This window comes from Colobus angolensis, unplaced genomic scaffold (genome assembly GCF_000951035.1).
Source record: "Colobus angolensis palliatus isolate OR3802 unplaced genomic scaffold, Cang.pa_1.0 Scaffold3, whole genome shotgun sequence".
NCBI classification, from domain to species: Eukaryota; Metazoa; Chordata; class Mammalia; order Primates; family Cercopithecidae; genus Colobus; species Colobus angolensis.
Window position 1 is genome coordinate 15,892,403 of NW_012116265.1, and position 19,695 is coordinate 15,912,097.

Sequence of the window (19,695 nt, forward strand, 5' to 3'; positions counted from 1 at the left end):
TGTATATCTACCACATTTTCTTTATCCAGTCTCTCACTGATAGGCATTTGGGTTGATCCCACATCTTTGCTATTATGAATAGTGAACTAAGCACTTTACTTACTACTAGACTTAATCCTTGCAACAACTCTGGGAGGCACACAGATACACATCTTATCATCCATTTTCTATTGTTGTTTAGACAAGCTGTCACACTGTAGCCAAGACTGGAGTGCAGTGGCGTGATCACAGTTCACCACAACCTTGACTTCCAAGGCTCAAGTGATCCTCCCACCTCAGCCTCCTGAGTGGCTGGGATTACAGGTGTGCATCACCACGCCCAGCAAATTTTTAAAGTTGTTTTTGTAGAGACAGGGTCTCACTATGTTGCCCAAGTTGGTCTCAAGCTCCTATCTTCAAGCAGCCTTCCTGCCTCAGCCTACCAAAGTGCTATCCCATTTTATAGATGAGGAATCTGAGGCTCTGAGGGGTTATATGATTTTCCCAAAATTTTCCCAGCAAGGAATCACCTAGCTAAAATTCCCCTTGGGAATTCCACAGCCAACTCCACAGCCCTTGCTCTGAAGCACTTAGCTCAACTGCTCCTGTGGCTGCTCCCCGATCTGTTCCTCATGGTCTGTTCACAAAGCACTGGAAGGGTGCTGCAAATGTAACTGTCACTACTTTATTTCTTAAGTTGAATGTTTGGTGCTTGAACATTTATAATACTATTTTCTATACTTTCTGTACATCTAAAATATTTCATAATAAAAAACTAAATTGGAATAAGAAAACACGGCTAGATCAAACAAGAGGAGAAAGAGAGAAGGAATTGGACCACCTGGATGAAAAACTTAGATTTTTGGCAATTTGGCTCCACTGTGGATTCTTGAGTGATGACACGATAAGAGGGGGTTTTAGAAGATTTATCTGGCATTCAGGGGTCAGTTTAATGACGTGAAATTAAAGAAGGACCCAGTGATCTGTGCATAGCATACCACAGCCCCCTCCATGGGCAGGGACTCAATCCTAAGGCTGCCCCACCTAAGGCTCTGGATTTGAGATGGGTGCCCAAGTTCCTGGATGATGGCTCTGTAGTGGGTGAGCAAGGGTGATACCAGGGACATAGGAGGTATTCCAGTATTCTGGGAGGGAAACAGAAGGGCCCTGATCTCCCATAAGCTCTCCTGCTGGCATTCAAAGCCAGGCCTGGGAAGAAGACTGACTGATTGACCCAGTAATTTTTAGTATAAATGACAGTCCGAGTTATCTGAGAACAACCATCTCTAACCCTGGCTACAGCAGATGGCAATAAGAACTAACAAGCTGTGGGCCTGTTGGTACCAAAAGACCTTCCCCTTCCCATCTTTCCAGAAAGACTTACTGAGCCCTAGATAAAAGCTTTGTCTCATGCTTCTTTTTGCCCTGTTCTATGATATTTTGCTCAATGCTGTTGGCAAAAGAAATCAATCTAAAGCCAGACTATTAACTACAAGGCATTTACAGCTTTGTTTTCAAGCCCTATGTCCTGGGTGATGTACCAGATGCCATTCCAGAAAGAATCATCACACAGTGTTATCATGCTCAATTTCTACCAAAACTTCTTTTAATTACATTTGGCTGTAGTTTAATTTCTTTTGAGTTTTGTCTGGTCTTTCATGGGCTAGACCTATGACCTTATGATAATTGATTTAGTTTATGTTTTGTTTGTATCATGCAAGACTAGAAGGGAGAGGGGGCAACAGAGAGGCAACAGAGAGGCCCAGACTGTACGCCTCAAGCCCTGGCACCTGGGCACCGCAGCCTCCAGACATCACATCCCATCACAGTGCCCTCAGATGGCCCTTGGCAGTGACCAAAGCAGAGGCAGAGCAAGTGAACAGGAAAAAGAAGAGATTCCCCCAGGCCCAGGCGGAGGCCAGTCATGCCATCTAAGTCACCTGAATTCTACCTTTCTGGGCTCGGAATTCAGGCAAGAAAAGCTCTCCAGCATTTTGCTCCAATCTAAACTCCAGAGGGTCTCACCCAAGAGGGGCAAGGAAAGGGGCCACAATGAGGCTTTCTCATTTCTTCAATCAATATTTACTGATTACCCTCTAGGCAATTACCATGGACCAGACGTGGATACGCACAGAGAGCTACCTGTAGCCCAGTGAGGTCTCTACTTGAGGGTGAAGCTTCTGGCCAAACAATAATTCCTCATCATTTATTGTATGGTCACTGTTTTTTGTGAAATTTTTAATTATCATCGATATCCAAGCAGCACTGAAAGGCACATTAAAGATTTTCCAGTTACTAATCAGTTACATAATTAGTCATTATTATACTATTCATTATTATTAACACTTGATAATACCTGACATCATTAATCATAAGCAGTCAATTTTATTAACTAATAGTAATTGCTAGTAACTAATTAGTAAGCTAACTCGTAACACAGAAAACTTTACATTGCTCATCGAACTGGTTTCCTGTGGGTTGTGGGTCACTTCCTCGGTTACTTTAAAATGAAGGGGGTTCTTTGAATAGAAGTCAGTGGTTCTCAGATTTATGCAATGTCACCATCCCCTTTATAGGAGCTCACCAATTTTAAAACTTGATACCAGCTACAAAGCCCAGAAAATGAACATACATAATTTTGCACATAATTCAGGGGGTTCACCAACCCCTTGAAATTCAGTGGGTGGGGAGGGGGTCAGGTTAAGAGTCGTCAGGTTCAAGTAGTTTGGGCTGCTGCCATTTTAGACTTTTCTTGGCTGAAGAAAGTAACATAAAACTCAGTTTCACCGTCTGGTTTCATTCAACTCTGTTCTTAAATGAATCTACTTAGCCTACCTTAAGCAGATTCATTTCAATTTTTCTTTTTGACAACACATGCAATCAACTAAAATAAAACAGATGTTGTTATCAATTTGACTTTCTGATTTTTCTCCCAAAATGCATCTTCTCCATAAAATTCTTCTAACAACCAATGTTTCCACTAGTGCCTACCAGCTACTCAACACTCTGCAGATGTTTATTGAATACTCACATGAATGAATGAATGAGTAAATGAATGAACAAATGAATATTTCAAAGATTTTGTCTGCTTCTCTGAGATAATTATATGTTCACATGTGTTATCCAAAGAAAATGAGTTTTTCTGTTTCTGAGGCTTTAGTGGAAAGAGCCATAACTTCTGGATTTGGGGGAATCATAATTTCAGAAAGCCTGAGAGTTCTCTACTTGATCTGGAACCTTATGAATCAATCAAGGTATATTCAAAAATTAATACTTCCTTCAAGGTAAAATAATGAAACTATCTTCCTATAGGGTCATTGGCTTGCAGGAGGAAAAATCAATCATGGGCCACACAGAAATATAATGGAAAAAATGAAGAGTCACACATAAGTTTGAAAACTAGTGAATGGGCCAGGCATGGTGGTTCACACCTGTAGTCCCACCACTTTGGGAGGCCAAGACGGGCAGATCACTTGAAGTCAGGAGTTCAAGACCAGCCTGGCCAACACAGGGAAACCCCATCTCTACTAAAAATATAAAAATTAGCCAGGTGTAGTGGCATGTGCCTGTAATCCGAGCTACTCAGGAGGCTGAAGCAGGAGAATCGCTTGAACCCAGGAGGCGGAGTTTGCAGTGAGCCTACGTCACGCCACTGCACTCCAGCCTGGGCAATAAATAGAGAGAGACTCCATCTCAAAAAATAAAAAATAAAATAAAACCAAGAAAAGAAAAGAAAAAGAAAACAACTGACTGTTATTTAAAATAGCAAAAGAGAAGGGGAATTATCATTATTTAGTTCCTACTACACGCCAGGCACTGTGCTACGAACACTTTACACGCACACTTTCATTTAATCCTTTTCTTGCCTATTTTACATAGTAGAGAACAGGAATTGTCAAAACAAAATCTGACCTGGGCTTTTCTTGTTCATTCTTTATGCAGCCCTGCCTCATGCAACACAACACAACGACACAGGACAATACAATAGGAAGCTCAAGATAAGGCAGAGAAGGAGCTTTGTAAACTGTAAAATGCAACTGGAAATGCAAGTTACTGTTATCAAGTTATTGTACATTATAAAAGAAATAATGTTCTATGGGAAAACAGCACACTAAATAGAATGCCTGTACTGATCCAAACTGGTAAAAATGAACGTTCAACAAGAGTCGAAAATCAATTCAGAGTGATGTAAATAGCTTGCCATTCACAGGGTTTATCTTTGTTCTGATAAGTTATTAAAGTACACACTTTTTAGAAAACAGATTTATAGGGTGAAGTTTCCTTGGGTGGCCCACATCTCTGGATACTTTTTAATATATATTTTAAAAAATAAAATCGCTGCTGGATTCTGTGCCGACGCAAACATTGCCTAGCCACCCACCGCTCAACCAACACATTTAGTAAGGAAACAAGATGAGGCTGGGTGCTGCGGCTCACGCCTGTAATCCCAACACTTTGGGAGGCCGAGGCAGATGGATCACCTGAGGTCAGGGGTTTAAGACCAGCCTGGCCAACATGGCAAAACCCCGTCTCTACTAAAAATACAAAAATTAGCCAGGTGTGCTGGCAGGCACCTGTAATCCCAGGTACTTGGGAGGCTAAGGTAAGAGAATCACCTGAACCCAGGCAGTGGAGGTTGCAGTGAGCTGAGATCGCACCACTGCACTCCAGCTTGGGCGACAGAGTGAGACTCTGTCAAAAAAAAAAAAAAAGAAACAAACAAACAAACAAGATGGTAGACAAAATGCACTGAAAATGCTGCTCAGAAAAAGTCAAAAACATGACTGCCATGGGTTTTTACTTTTTGAGACCCTTGACCCTTGGGATGGGCCAGATGACATCAAGCAATAGATGAGATTTATTGCTCAGGCCAAAGAGTCCCACCCCAACATAGCCGAGCGCCTTGGGGCCCAGTGGTGCATGAAGGGCATAGTACTTGGCAATATGTTAGATTCCTTATGGGTGAGAGGGTAAGGGAGTGTTCCTCATCAATTCAGAAGCTGGAGAAATAACTGGGAGTGATATAGGGTGATTAGGACCTGGGGATTATGGTAGTCCCACAGCTCAGGGATCATCTGAGTCTTACCCTGCCCTCAAGCAGCGAGAATGGCAGTGAGATATGGCCCGCTAAGCTCCCCAGTGTTGTGGGTAGAAAAGAACTGCTGCAAAGCCAGCCCGCCAGCAGACGGATGGCCTATGCTTCATCAGTTCACCCCCTCCTGCTGAATCATTGTTCCAATCTCTGGGCCCAATTAGTCTGGCTCTGGACAGCCACTCAAATCAATAAGAGTCACTGGCCGTGCATCTAGAAGTAGAGTTGCCCCAACTATTAAAGGGACACTATCAGGTGATAATGACAAAGCTAAAAAAACATCCTTGGCTCTGCCTTTTTCTTTTGTGCAAAGTCATCGACACCATCTGATTCACTGAACACCATTTACTGAGAATCAGCCTCCCTCCCCTGCCATCCTTTCACAGTCTATCCTAGAGGCTCTCTCCCCTCTCCAAGGGAGAAGGTTCATAGGAGACACAAAACTGCCAGGTTCACAGAAGACACAAAACTCTAGGGTGGTACATGCTACTGGAGGCCAAACCAACAGCCATCTCCCCCATCATCCTGGCTAACACAACCCCAAGTTTGTACATCCTTCACGTCCTTCAAGGAAAACAGGTCTGAGAAGGTGAGTCATGATTGGTTTAAGCCAATCAAGGTGGTCCCAGTTTTCTTGCCAAGACTGATTTGGGAGTGGGCATTACTTCTTGACAATAAGAAATGAAGGGAACTCTGCTAGGGACCTCCTTTTTTTTTTTTTTTTTTTTTCTGATAAATAATATGAGGATGTCACCTACTTGTAACACCAGAACTGTTGCTGCTGTGTTGGGACTATGCTCAGTGCTGGCTCAGGAGGGCAAGCCAGGAAGCTGAGAAGCAGAGTGAAACACGGAAAGAGTCTGAGTTGTTACAAACCACAATGAGGTGCTGGGCTGTCAGCCTTGGAACAGCTGACCCAAGTTCCAGATGTCTTCACATGTGAGATAATAGGGGTCAGCATTAGCTATACCACTTTCAGTTGGATTTTCTGGTTCTTAGAGCCAACTGAAAGCATCCCAACTGATTCAACCAGTAGTTACCACCCCCTTGTTCTCAAAAGTCTCACCCCTGTAGACCTCTATCACCCTGTAAATGCACAGTAGTTATGAGTTTGGATGTAGAAGGTCACCTCTTAAAATGCAAATATAAAGAGGTTAAGCCTATCAGTCACTCTCTCTTTACTGTGAATTGCTTTCATCAGATTGCTTTTCTCTTAAGACCAGGCTGTGATCAATTACAGGGCAGAGGAGAGTGCACAAGAGTGGGAGAGAAGCATATGGGCATACCACACCTGGAGTTGGCATGAAAGGAGACATAGAGGGTATGCAGAAAAGTAGCTTTGCCTCCTCTCTGTCCCTCAGTTTCTGGTAGCCCTAAATGTCCCCTAGAAATCATTCTTCAGGCCAAGAATGCTTAATACCTTTCTGGGATTGTCATTCCTAAATATAAGACACCATTTAGGTCACAACACAGAAAAAGAAAATATTCACTTCAAGTACGAGCTTCTTGGTTTTCCATCAGAGAAGGACCCAGGCAGGACTTTTCCCACCAGAGACGAAGCCCAGTGAGATGGCAGTGTTACCCAGTGCTGCTGCTCATCCTGACAGTCCATGGGGTGGTGGCCTCAGGCCTCCGTTCCGGCTGTTCTCCTGAAGGGTATGAGTGTGGGTCTCCGGTTTGCCTTGTGGTCCCAGCCCCAGAACTGCCTCAAGCCACTACTAAGGAGCCACTCCGTACTCTGCAAACAGCCTGCCAGGCTGTGCTTCCCAAGAAAAGCATGTGATCCTTACCTCAGGGAGGAAGATGCCAAATCTTTATTACTGCTATTATTGCTCTGACCTTACAGCAACCATAACTTAGGGAGGCAGCAAGAAAACGCAGAGAAAAAGCGACAGCTGTCCTCCCTGTCCAAGTGGGCCCTGATGGCTTTACTATGCAGAGGCAGCTTCCTGCCTGACTCAGGAGTGGCTTCTGGGATTCAGGAGAGATCCTCCAAATCTCCCAGTTCTCTCCCAGCTATGGCTGCTCCACAGCTGCTGACAGGTATGCTAGAAAAATCAGGTTTGTAGGTAGATGCTCAGGGCCACCCGGCAACCCTGCTCTCCTGCCCTGGTCAGCCCCGTTTCCACTGCACACAGTAGCTATTCCAAACCTTCACCCACCTCAAGTCTCCAATGCTACCTTCTACCCCCTCATTCTCAGCAGATGGTCTTGCCTCCCACTTCAGAGAAAAAATAGAGGCTATCAGGCTGCTACACACTCTGCTGCCCACTTTCCCTCCCCCTCTCCTCTGCCCCACACACTCATCTGTACCCAGCCTTCCCACCTTCCACTGGGCTCGAAACAAAGGCTAAGGTTTCCACCTGTGTTCTTCACTCCCAGTCACTTGAATCTCCCTCAGGACTTGATCTAGCAATTACTTCTCTCTGCCGAATCCCCTAATCTGCCCCCTTCCCAATCAGCTACAATTCCACTCAAGTCTCCCCAGTATTCAATCCTATGCTCTGCTCTGACCACTACCCTAACTCTCCCGAACCTTCCACAACTAAATATCTGAAAAGAGTACATTCTCTGTGAAGAGTCTCCACTTCCTTGAGTCTCAGTTCTCTTTCACCCTGATCAGGCCATTGTAGCTGCTCTTCCTAACTACCCTGAATCACCAAATCCAAAATACCCTTTCCAGTGCTTTACTGATTTGATCTCCCATTTGACAACGCTGAGGAATTCTGGCAGACTATGTTTCCCAAAATGGCTGCCACAGTACCTCCCATTCTAATTCACTTCTAGAACCCTGCCACTCTCCCATTAAGAGGTAGAGTCTATTTCCCCAACCCTGAACTTAACTAAGGGGGCCTTTGTGACTGCTTCATCCAAAAGAGTAAGAAAGAAGTAATCCTATGTGGCTTCCAAGGTTGAGTCATAAAACTGTGATGTACTTTCAGCTTTATTCTCTTGGGTCACTTGCTCTTAGAACTCAGCCGCCATGCTGTGAGGAAGACCAAGCAGCCATGTAGAGGCTGATGTGGAGAGGAACTAAGGCCCTGGCCCACAGCCCCAGTTAAGCTCCCAGACAACAGCTAGCACCAACTTGCCAGCCAGGGAATGAGCCACTCCAGCCCCCAGTCAAGTTACTCCAGCTAGTGCTGCATAAAACAGATGAGTTTCTCTACCAAGCCCTGGCCAAACTGCGAATTCATGAGCAAAACACATGACTGTTGTTTTAAGCCACTGTATTTTGAGGTGACTCATTATGCAGCATCAGATAACTAATATAGTGCTTTCATCTTTAACTTTTCTCCACTGAATATAGCAGCATTGCACAATCTGGTTCTCCTCCAGTCTCTCTGATCATGCTTTCTTAGTCCCATTCATGAACTTATCCTCTTGGGCTCACCCCCCAAACAATGTTTTGCACAGTTTTTTCCCTTGCCTTCTTTCTTCTTGTTGCTGTCTTTTAAACTCTATATACATTCTCTGAGTGATCTCAACTATTCCCCCAGATTCATCTATCAAGAGTATCTTTACTCATAAATGCTGAATTTGTATTCCAGCCTGGACTCCAGACCAACAAGGATATCCCTATCCAAAACAGCCAAGAGCACTATTGTACCCTACGTGGTTGCTGCATTGACCATTTCACTTCGTTCAGAGATGCATCCTAATCCCCTTACTCTCTTGAGAACTTCCATTTCCCAGGCTCCCTTGCCAACTTGCTGCCAGCTAGGTTTTGCCCAGAGGCAACACTGAGGGATACCAACATACTGGGAGGCAAGAGGAGATGGAAACTCTTCTGCCTCAAACAGCATCTGTGGCTCCCACTCCCAAGTGAAGGGCCCTATGTCTGTGATCTGGCTCCCAGGGAACAAGCTCACCACAGTCTCAGCTACTATCCATGGTCCCTGGCCCTGGGATCTAGAGAACTACATCTTCTCTTTGTCCTCTGCCTTGAGGGTGGCCTTGGCTTTCTGCTGTTGGCAATTGTCCCTCCATCCCATTTGGCTTTTTGCCCATTACATCATTTGTAAACTCCATTTTCTGTGTGAAATTCCCTGTTTGAAATACGTAGAGCAAATTCTTTTCACCAACTATACCCTGACTGACAAATAGTTGTCCCCCTTCTCTATAGTTTTGCTTTGCAAGGTTTCAGTTATCCAAGGTCAACTGTGTCCTGAAAATAGGTGAGTACAATACAATAAGACATTTTGAGAAAGAGACCACATTCACCTCACCCTTATTATAATTATATCTTATATTTTATTATTAGTCTGTTACTATGCATAATTTATAAATTAAACTTTATCACAGGTATGTATGTGTATGAGTCTGTTCTCACGCTGCTAATAAAGACATACCTGAGACTGGATAATTTATAAAAGAAAGAGGTTTAATGGATGCACAGCTCCACATGGCTAGGGAGGCCTCACAATCATGGCAGAAGGCCAAGGAGAAGCAAAGGCACATCTTACATGGTGGCAGGCAAGAGAGCCTTTGCAGGGGACTGCCCCTTTATAAAACCATCAGATCTTGTGAGACTTATTCACTGTCACGAGAACAGCATGGGAAAGACCTGCCCCCATGATTCAATCACCTCCTACTGGGTCCCTCCCACAACACGTGGGGCTTATGGGGGCTATAATCAAGATGAGATTTGGGTGGGGAAATAGCCAAACCATATCAGTATGTATAAGAAAAAACAGCATATATAGGGTTGGGCACTATTTGAGGATTCAGGCATCCACTGGGGGTCTTGGAATGTATCTTCACAGATAAAGGGGAACTACCGTATATAGTTAAAAATGCCTAAACATAATCACTTAAGCCAGAAACCTAAGATATTTGTCTCCTTCTCATTCATACCAGTCCTTGCCCCCCTCCATGTGTAAAGCTGGTCACAAATCCTGATTATTCTGTCCCTTGAACCCATCCATCTCCCTTACTCCTATTACACTCCTCACTTCACATCATTATTTCTCTCTCAGACCAATGCAGCAGCCCCTCAATTCATCTCCTGGCTACAGTCTTTCTGCCTTCCGATCCATCCTCCAGACTCCCAACAGATTTTTATTTCTAATGCAAATCTGATCATGACAGTCCCCTAATTAAAATTCTTAAATGGTTCCCAATGACTACAGGAAAAAACTCAGATCTGCTCAGATCCACAAATATGTAGTGAGTGTTGGCCATGCATACCATTCTATGCCTTAGCCTGGAATACAAACCCCCGTGTTCTATCCTACCTACCTTCCCAGCCTCATCTCTACTTAGAGCTCATACCATCGGAACAGGTTGAAGTTATCCAAGTACACTCTGTCCTCCAAGCAGTCAGGCCCTCACACTCGCTGGGCTGTCCTTCTGCCGCCTGGCTATCTTAAGAGTCACCATCTTGCTGCAGCCCCCTTGGTGCCCCATCCATCCACGCACAGTGCTACATGGCACTGTGCAAACACACTGTGACTGTTTACATGCCTGTCTCCACTAAATGAGGATTGTCCCAAGATGAAGATGGGGCTCACTCACTCTTGTGTTCCCAGCACCCACCTAGCATAGGGTGCAGAAGACCCTCAACATAGGCACCAAGTTTGGTTAAAGTGAGTTGAAAGAATAAACTAAGAGTCCAGAGTAAGGAAGGGAAGCAAAGGAAGGGAAACAAGAAAAGGAAAGAAAGGAACACACTGACAAATTAAACAGATTGCTGACCTCCCCATGGAGGGTGATGGCTACTGACTCAAGCAGTGGCCGCTCCACCTCTTCTGCCCTTACTCTGAGCACAGAGCTAGAAAAGTCCACTAAGGGTTTTCCTAGGACCATTCAGACAGGTGAATTTGTTCATTCCAAGTAAGTACCAGAGAAGCAAACCTGCAACCTGCATAGATATTTCTACGTGATCTGTATGTCATTTTTTATATCCCTGTTGACCACATGCTCCCTCTTGTTACAATTTAACAAATTAAGATGTAATTTTGTCTACCCCTTTGGTAGACAAAAAAACACACCTTTGGTTTAGCTCATTTCTACAACATCCTTCCCCTGAGGTCCCCTTGGCCCCTAGCAGCCACTCAGTGTGTTTTGAGACTATCACAGGCAGTTCCCAGGGACAAATCAAGAACTAACCCAAGCTGCCACAGGGTTTTGTGGTCACGGAGCTGTTATAACACCTCCTCTGTCGTGCTCTCAGCTCTCCTCTCCCACTCTGCTGCTCGAAGGGCCACACTCCACACCAGCCTGAACCGGTTCCATCTAGACAGCCTGGATCCCAGGGAAATGTGGACCCAGGACACAGGAAGGAGAAAGGGAGGGGAGGGTTCTCACCTCCATCAGGAGAATGTCCTTCGAGCTCTGAGCCCGCACCTTTGGGTGCTGGACCTTCACGGCCACCGTCCGCCCATCATGCAGCACTGCCTTGTGGACCTGGGCCAGGGAGGCAGTCCCCAGAGGGGTGTCGTCGAAGCTCTGGAACAAATCATGGATCTGTCGGGAGTAGAGAGAGAACAGAGCGATTAAAAAAGTGACCCAGTTCAGTGAGAGGCAGTCAGGAAGACGGGCCAGAGTCAGGGATGCCTAGTGCCCCCAGGACAGATTTGTGTGTGTGTGTGTGTGTGTGTGTGTGTGTGTATGTTGAGACAGACAGAGTCACACGATATAGACCAGGCTGGAGTGCAGTGGCATGATCTCGGCTCACTGCAGCCTCCGCCCCCAGGACAGATTGGAGAGAGAGAGAGAGAGAGAGAAAGAGAGAGAGAGAAAGTGTGTGTGTGTGTGGTGTGTGTGGGGTGTGTGTGTGTGTGTGTTGAGACAGAGTCTCGTGCTGTCAACCAGGCTGGGGTGCAGTGGCATGATCTTGGCTCACTGCAGCCTCCACCCCTCAGGTTCAAGCAATTCTCCTGCCTCAGTCTCCTGAGTAGCTGGGGTTACAGGTGTGTGACACCACACCCAGCTAATCTTTGTATTTTTTAATAGAGATGGTGTTTCACCATGTTGGCAGGCTGGTCTCAAATTCCTCACCTCAAGTGACCCGCCCACCTCAGCCTCCCAAAGTGCTAGGATTACAGACATGAGCCACCGCACCCAGCCCCAAGAACAGATTTTTTGCTTTATCAGTTGTGTACCAGGACCAGGTCTTGCCCGGTCCTCCGCTGCTGGACATTCACGAACGGTAGGCATATAGAGGGAGGGGGACAGAAGATGTGCATGGAAGGCACATCCTCATACCTGTGCGTGGGCCCCTAAGCACCTCCATCAAAGGTTAAAGAAGTGCTGTTCAGAACTGAGTTTTATCTGCCCATTGCACTATCCACCGCTGTGCCTCCTGGGTTCTCACATATGGACAATCCAGCATTAACAGAATGTGGGCCCAGGGCAGCCTAGTATCTCAGCCCCAGACAGGGATCAGACAGAGGACGTTTCCATTCTACCAACCAGGGGAGCTCAAAGAATCCTGGGCGGAGGCCCCAGACCAACAACCACCTTTTGTTCCTGCCTGAGCAGCAGCCTCAACATGGGTCACCAAGTCCACTCCCAGCCTGGCCACTCAAGCAGAGACCCCAGGGCTGCAAGCCAGAACTTTGCTCTAGGTCATTACCTGCGATGCCACTCAAAGTAGGCCTGAGCAAAGCCCTTTGCCTTTTCTGTGCCTTTCTTTTTCTATGAAGTGGAAAATATACTCCTTACTCTTCCTTCTTCTTTCTTCCTTCCCTCCTTCCCTCTTAGAAATGCCATACCGATATTCTGCAAGGAAATAAAATTCCCCGACTTGAGTGGTCACACCTACACGGTCCAGATCCAAATATTCTGCCAGCTAGGAAAGAGGCCCCTAAAGGTCTTTTCCAAGATTGGCCAAGGCTGAAATCCTAATCCCCTCCATTTCTTTAAGCCTCTGTACAGCCTCACAATCCTGGAAAGTCCAGACATGCACACACACACATGCACAAGCATGTATAGATGCCTGCTCTCCTGGCCCACCCTCCTAGGCCCTCATGCTTTGAAGTCTATTCAGTCTGCGCAGCCCTTCCTCCCTCGGTCCCCATTACTGCAGCAGCCACTCTGCCCTGCCCCTCCACCCCTCTCCTTGGACTTCAGATGTCACATGACCCACAGCCACCATCCTCACCCCATTTGCTAGGCTACACCATCACTTTCCTAAACTCCTCTCATAAATCACTCCCTCCAGCCCTGTCATCATTGTTGTAGCTTTCACTAAACTCCATTCCCATTTATCAACATCCTGCCCAGACTAAAGGCCCAGGTCACATGAGGAAAGGCCTATGCTTCTCTGTCAGGACAGATGGGTATGGGATTCACTTCCCTGGCCCCCTTCATCCTGGTTGGTTTGTTATTTGTATCTCTCCCAGTGTCTGGTTCTCCCTGCTCCCCCAAAAACACACTTGTCTTTCCTCCTCCTTCGTGAGTTCTAGACTCCCAATGGCAAAATTCTTCCCTTGTCATCCACCCAATCACCCTGAGTTTCTCTGCATAAGAACCCTCTATCTTGGGCCTGGACTTGGGATGGGGAAACAACGGGATCATCATCCCTATAAACCCCATTAGGACATCAGCTCCAAGTGGGCAAAGATTTTTGTCTGTTCTGTTCCCTGCTGAATTCCCTGCAACGCCCTAGAACACAGCTGGGACTAGTTGGTGTCAAACAAATTTGTTGAATGACTGAATCCACTATTCCACTGGAGAAGAATTGAATCCACTTTTTCTTCCCTCTGAAATGGCTAGACCTTCCTGTTCCCACATTCCTATGAATCCAAAGACCTCAAACATGCAGCTTTCCAAAACAGAAAAAGCACACCTGTTCCTCCAAGGCAGGTGTGAGGCCCTGGCCTGGCCAATCAGGACCCTGAATATCTCTGGCCATATGCATTAGTTCGGAGATGTACAGGTAACTCAACTGGTCCAATCAGACAAAATCATTTTACTTTTGTTTGATATAGAAGGGATGTTTTTCTCAATGGAACTTGACATAAAAATATAAGCCTGGGGTAGAACTGCTGAGGGTCACATAGTAGCAACAAAGAAGAAAGCAGAGTACCAAGAGACAGACAGAGTGAACCCAGGCCACAACGTTTGAGCCTCTCCATCCAGCCATGCCTGAGTACCGACCCTGTGATTCCTTTGTCTGCTTAGGTCAGTTTCAGTTTTCTGCCACACACAACAGAAGGGGCTCTGAAGGACATAGTATCCTCAGGCCCCAGCAGGCATAAGTGAAAAAAACACAGACATGGTGCCCAGCACCCCTAAGAGACCCAGTAAGTGTGAGTTCCGTCCCCTCCCCACCCCCTTGCTGGGACAGGGACCCAGGAATGGAAGGGAAAGTAAAGCCTCGGCAATGTCCCCAGCTGTTACATAATGAGATCAACACCAAGTCCCTTTGCAAGCTCTCTGGAGTTCCTGAAGGAGCACCAAGCAGAGGGTTTTCTGGAGCAGGGCTGTGAACTCACACCCTCATCTCCCAGGCAGCTAAAATGGCCCAATCTTCCCACTGAAAAGGGATTTGGGGGTCATCTGGCCTCACTCCTTAACCCCAAGCCACCACCTGACTCTCAGGAACATGTGCTCACTGTCTGAGAAGGACAACCAGTCTTCAAGCCCATGTCATTGCAGGGGCACTGCAGAGTCATTGCAACTGAAGAGTGACATGGCATCACTAGGACTGTGTAGCAGGAACAGCTGCCAAGAGCACCCCGCAGGGAGGTGAGGAAAAGAAAGAGCTGAGGTGAGCAGATCCTAATCTCTAGGGTGAGAGGAAGTCTGGTCCACCACATCCCCAGAGGACATGAAGGAGGCCTCCCACAATTCCCCATCCCCACCAGGTGAATCAAGGGGGCCTCAAGAGAGCACCCAAGCCCAGTGGCCAACTCAGCACCTGAACAAGACCCAGCTGTGAGGACTTGCCCACATCCCCAGTACCACCAGCAGAAACAAAGACAGGCGGGGGGAAGGAGGATGCACCCCTCACTGGGCACTGGAAACCTGTCACACAGACACCCTACCCCACCCCCTCCCCAGTGTCCCTGCAGCCATCTTTTCCTTCTCTACCAGGAAGCAAGTCACACGCCCACACCCTCCTGTGCTTAAGCAAGCACACGCACATACACACACATGATAATTGATTGCTAGTGGATGTTCCTAGCTGGCTTATAAAAAAGGTAATTAAAGATTGGTGCTGCAGCCTGTAATTAAATATGAATAAAGTATCTCTAAATGGAACCTTGATTCAAAGTGTTCAGTGGAAGTACTTTATGCTGATAGATGGTAAGGAAAAATAGACCCTGTCCCGAAAGCAGAATTATACCCCCCATGCAGCTGAAACAAATGCCACCCCCTCCAATCAGGCCTCGTCCCCCAGCCCTTTCAGCAGAAAACCATTACCAGAAACAAACTGCAGCATTTGCAGCAATTAGATTCAAGCAGGGCCCTCAGCTGCCTCCAGTCACTCACAGAAACTTGCCTCCCTTTCTAAGCCTTTCTTTCCCCATTTCTTTCTTTCCCTCCCCCCCCGCCCTCCGCTCTGGGTCTAGCGGCAAAATCAGTTAAGTAAAACAACTGCATTTTAATATGGCTAGTTACGTGCTTTTTAATTACTGTCGGCCCATGATTCAAATATATCGATGTCCCTGTCTGGAAAAGGAAAAATAATCAGAAAAAGAGTTTCTCTGGCTTTTTATCGTTCGGTTTCTTTCTCTCTCTCTCTCTCTCTCTCTCTCTCTCTCTCTCTCTCTCTCTGTGTATGTGTGTGTGTGCGCGCGCGCGAGTGTGTGCGTGTGCGCACATATGTGAAGTGGGGAAGTGTTTGTTGTTTAATGAGCAAAAAAGCACCAGGGGCGTAAGAAAATATGTGTCATCCCCTAGGGGCTTGGCAAATCCGGGGCAGTTAAGTCCTCAGCAGTCTGGCTTCATGAGCCTGGGAATCAGGAGACCAAGTGACATCATACCCGAGTCAAAGGGCAGAGTAAGAGACTATCCAGAAACTCCATCCTGCAGAGTCCCATGAAGCCAGGGCAGTGTTACCAAACTGCCACACTGTGCAGCCAAGCACCGGCCCAGACCAAAATAAGGGGACAGGAAGTCAGGATCTTCTGGAGAAACCACACTATGCCGCCTGGGGAGTTTTGCTTAGAGTATCTTAAACAGCCCCTCCAGATGCTGCAGCGTGGCCAGCCTCAGGGCCCTCAGGGAAGGGGCTCCCCAGTAACAGGATGGGGGACGGCTGAATTCTTCCAAGATGGCCCATTTTCAAATACTCCAGCCTGTTGTTCCCATACTCGGTCACGTCAGGCCAATTTTGGTTTTAGAAACTACGTCACCGTATCAATAATGCATCTCACAAACCCTGAACTGCCTGGCTCCAGATGCAGACGGAAGCCTGCCTCAAAGCAGGCAAGCCCAGGCCTGGACACCAAGACCAAGCAGTTCCCACTTAGGGCACCTGGGGCAGAACCAACTCGGGGCAGGTTACCATGGCATCAGCAGCAAACAACATCTGGCTCCTGCAGTCTCGAGTTGGCCTGCCCTACACCTGGCTGGGTGCCAGCTGCCATCCACTGGAGCCTGGTGAGCAGAGACAAGTCTCCATCTGCACTAATGGAAGTGGTTGGAGAGCGTTTCACCCCCCTTTCCCACCCCCAGCCTAAGGCAGACACAATAACTCCAGCTATCTAGGACTCTGCAAAACTCTGATGTCTGCCTTGGGCAGAAAACCCACCACCACCTCTCCATCACCTCCATTTGGAACCCATCCAGTTCTCCCTGCACCACTTCCCAGGGGCCTGCCCCAGATACCCCTATATCTTGTCATTGCCCTATCAGCCAATACCCGCTTTTGCTGCAATTCCTGCCCTTCCCCTTTAAACATGTCTGATTTGTAACCCACCTCTTCAGGATTATTCCTATATCTTCCAAGGTGACACCTGACGGTGACAGCAAGTAAGTGGCACAAGCACACTCACTTCCCCGCGGTAGTTTTAAAATATGTTCACAATGGCCAGGTATGGAGGCTGATGCTTGTAATCCCAGCACTTTGGAAGGCTGAAGCAAGGGGACTGCTTGAGGCTAGGAGTTCAAGATCAACCTGGGCAACATAGCAAGATCCTGTCTCTATAATTAATTAATTATAAGGGAGAAAAAGGGTGAGAAACCACTGGAGTGTCCTAAGCATGGTGTTAATAGAATATTTTGGTACCATCTGGATGTTAAAAATTAATTAACTAAATCAAACATGTCCACAAATGTTTAAATACTCCTCCCTTTGAGAGGGGGCACCTATTCCCCTCCCTTTAGTGCGAGCTGGAATTAATGACCCACTCCCAACAAAGAACACGTGGAAGAAGTGATAGTGTGTGACTTCCAAGACTAAGTTCATAAAGGCGGTGACAAGCCTCTCACTCACCCTTGGATTGCTTGCTCTGGGAGAAGTGAGCTGCCATGACATGGTGACACTCATGCCGACTGCAGAGAGGTCCATGTGGCAAGGAACCGAGGCCTCCTGACAACAGTGAGCCATCTTGGAAACAATCCTCCGGCCCCTGCCAGGCCTCCATAGGACTGCAACCTCACGACTCAGCCACAGCCTCCCAAATTCCTGACCCACAGAAACTGTAAGATTACAAATGTTTATTGATTCAAGTCACTAAGTTTTGGAGGTGGGATGTGGGTAATTTGTTATGTGGCAATAGCTAACTAATACTAGTAACTATTACTAGATGCCAGACATCACTAGTCCATTCCTGATGAGCCCAGGTGGTGCCTTGGAATCTCAACACAGTGCCCCAGGCAGCCACTACAAATTGACCAGAGTTCATATATGAAATGAAACCAATTTGCTATTCCTTAGCCTAAGCCAATCAGTCAACACATATTTACTGCAGGACCATCACATGACAGGAACCATGTTAATTACATAGAGTGTACTTAACATAGTCTCTGGCCACGAGGAGACCTCCAAAGGCAACAGCCTCTCAGAAAAACACACTTGTATTTTAGCAGGGCCTGCTGGAGACAGTGCTTCCTGCACATTGCTGCTTCCTCCAATCCTGAAAGAAACATCCAGCACGGTAAGAAGGGGACACCTCTGATGTGACCATGGTGATCAGAGGGGAGAACAGGCATCAAGTGTCACTCTCCCTCCTCACTCCTTGTCCGGACCTCTGCCCCACTCAACAGCTGCCCTGCCTCAAGGTGGGAATACCCCTCATCACCAGCTTTCCACTCAGAGCAATTTATTATAATAAAAATAATCATGGCAATAACAGCTCAAGGACACTCCGACCTTGTCTTCCATGGAGTTTGTGTTCTTTCTGGGGTTCCAAAAGATCAAACTATTGGTTCTGCAGAGCCATTAGCTATTGCTGTTGCCAAGCTGAAAAGAAAACGAAGGGCCAGCAGCAGAATCTGAGGCCCTCCTGACAAGGGCCAACCCCAGAAATTACAAAACTGTTCCTGCACTGAGGCTGGCACAATGCTTGCCAATTGCTGAAGGGCCTCCTGGCACAAGGCCATTGCCCACATGGCTCTGTCAAGGGCATCACAGGTCAGACCAAGCTTCTTTCCTCCCTCAAAATGGTGACCAGAGGCTGACAGGTAGGGAAAAAAGAAGCCAGGGGCACCCATACTCCAGGATGGCTGTGTGTGCACTCTGAGACACGCCCAGCAGCTCGTCAGGACAGTCTAGCCTGAGAAGCTATAAGGCTTGGTGATTCCAGTGCAGGTTCTAGGTCAAACTGCCAAGGCTCAAATCCACTGCACTTCAGTTTCCTTATCTGTGAAATGGTTATTTTAATATTTACCTCATAGGGTCATATGAAACCACATAAATAAAGGGTCTAGAATAGAGCCTATAGTAGCCCCCCAATAACTGCAGTAGCAGTGATGCCTCCAGTTATGAGGGCAGAGTGCTACAATGAGAGTGCTGGGCACAGAGTCAGCAGTTCTGGCCTCTCAGTCTGGTTCCATCAGTGAGTGTTAACCACCATCCTCATTTCCCCAGAGACTGCAATGACCTCCTCACCGGCCTGACCTTTCTCTTCCAATCCAGCCTCCACATGCAGCTAGGGTGAGTTTCCCAAACTTAAGCTGATCTCTCTACATAAGTCACTACATCAGCTTCCCAGAGCCAAAATCCTGAACACGGCCCATGGGGTCTGACCCGGCCTACCTCTCCTGCCCCACCCTCCTCCATCCACTAGAAACACATGACCTCGATCAGCCACCAGCATGCTCTCTGCATGCCCCATGGGGCCTTTGCACACACTGTCCCCTCTGGCCAAAAGGCCCCCTTCCCCCACTCATTCTTCCAATCACAGCTGAACCATCACCTCCTCAGAGAAGCCTCCCCGCGTACATTCTCAGGGTTCACGCACCTTCCTTGAGAGCAATCGCCACGGCTGCTCATTTACCTCTTTATATTTGCTTCATTTTCCTCTTCTCTTCTAGACTACAGACGTCTGCTTTTGCTCAGCACTGTACCAAAAGCACCTTATACCTGATGGGACTCGGTAGGTATTTCCTAACGGATGAATGGAATTAGGGTTAGATTTTCCCTGTCCTCATCAGGGAGAGGGGACTTTGGGCCCTCCAGCTGATCCAGGGTAGCTGAAACACCTCCCAGAAGTGGCTAGAGTTCC

General features: G+C 47.1%; 1 protein-coding gene across 2 annotated transcripts in view; it reads right to left on the reverse strand.

Moving 5' to 3' along the window:
- ADCK1 (aarF domain containing kinase 1) overlaps positions 1 to 19,695 on the reverse strand; it is a 113,109-nt gene that overhangs the window by 35,023 nt on the left and 58,391 nt on the right. For both annotated transcript variants that reach the window (XM_011949479.1, XM_011949478.1), the window contains one exon: positions 11,381 to 11,539. In XM_011949479.1, coding sequence (XP_011804869.1) covers positions 11,381 to 11,539 — 159 coding nt within the window. The remainder of the gene's footprint in view (positions 1 to 11,380; positions 11,540 to 19,695) is intronic.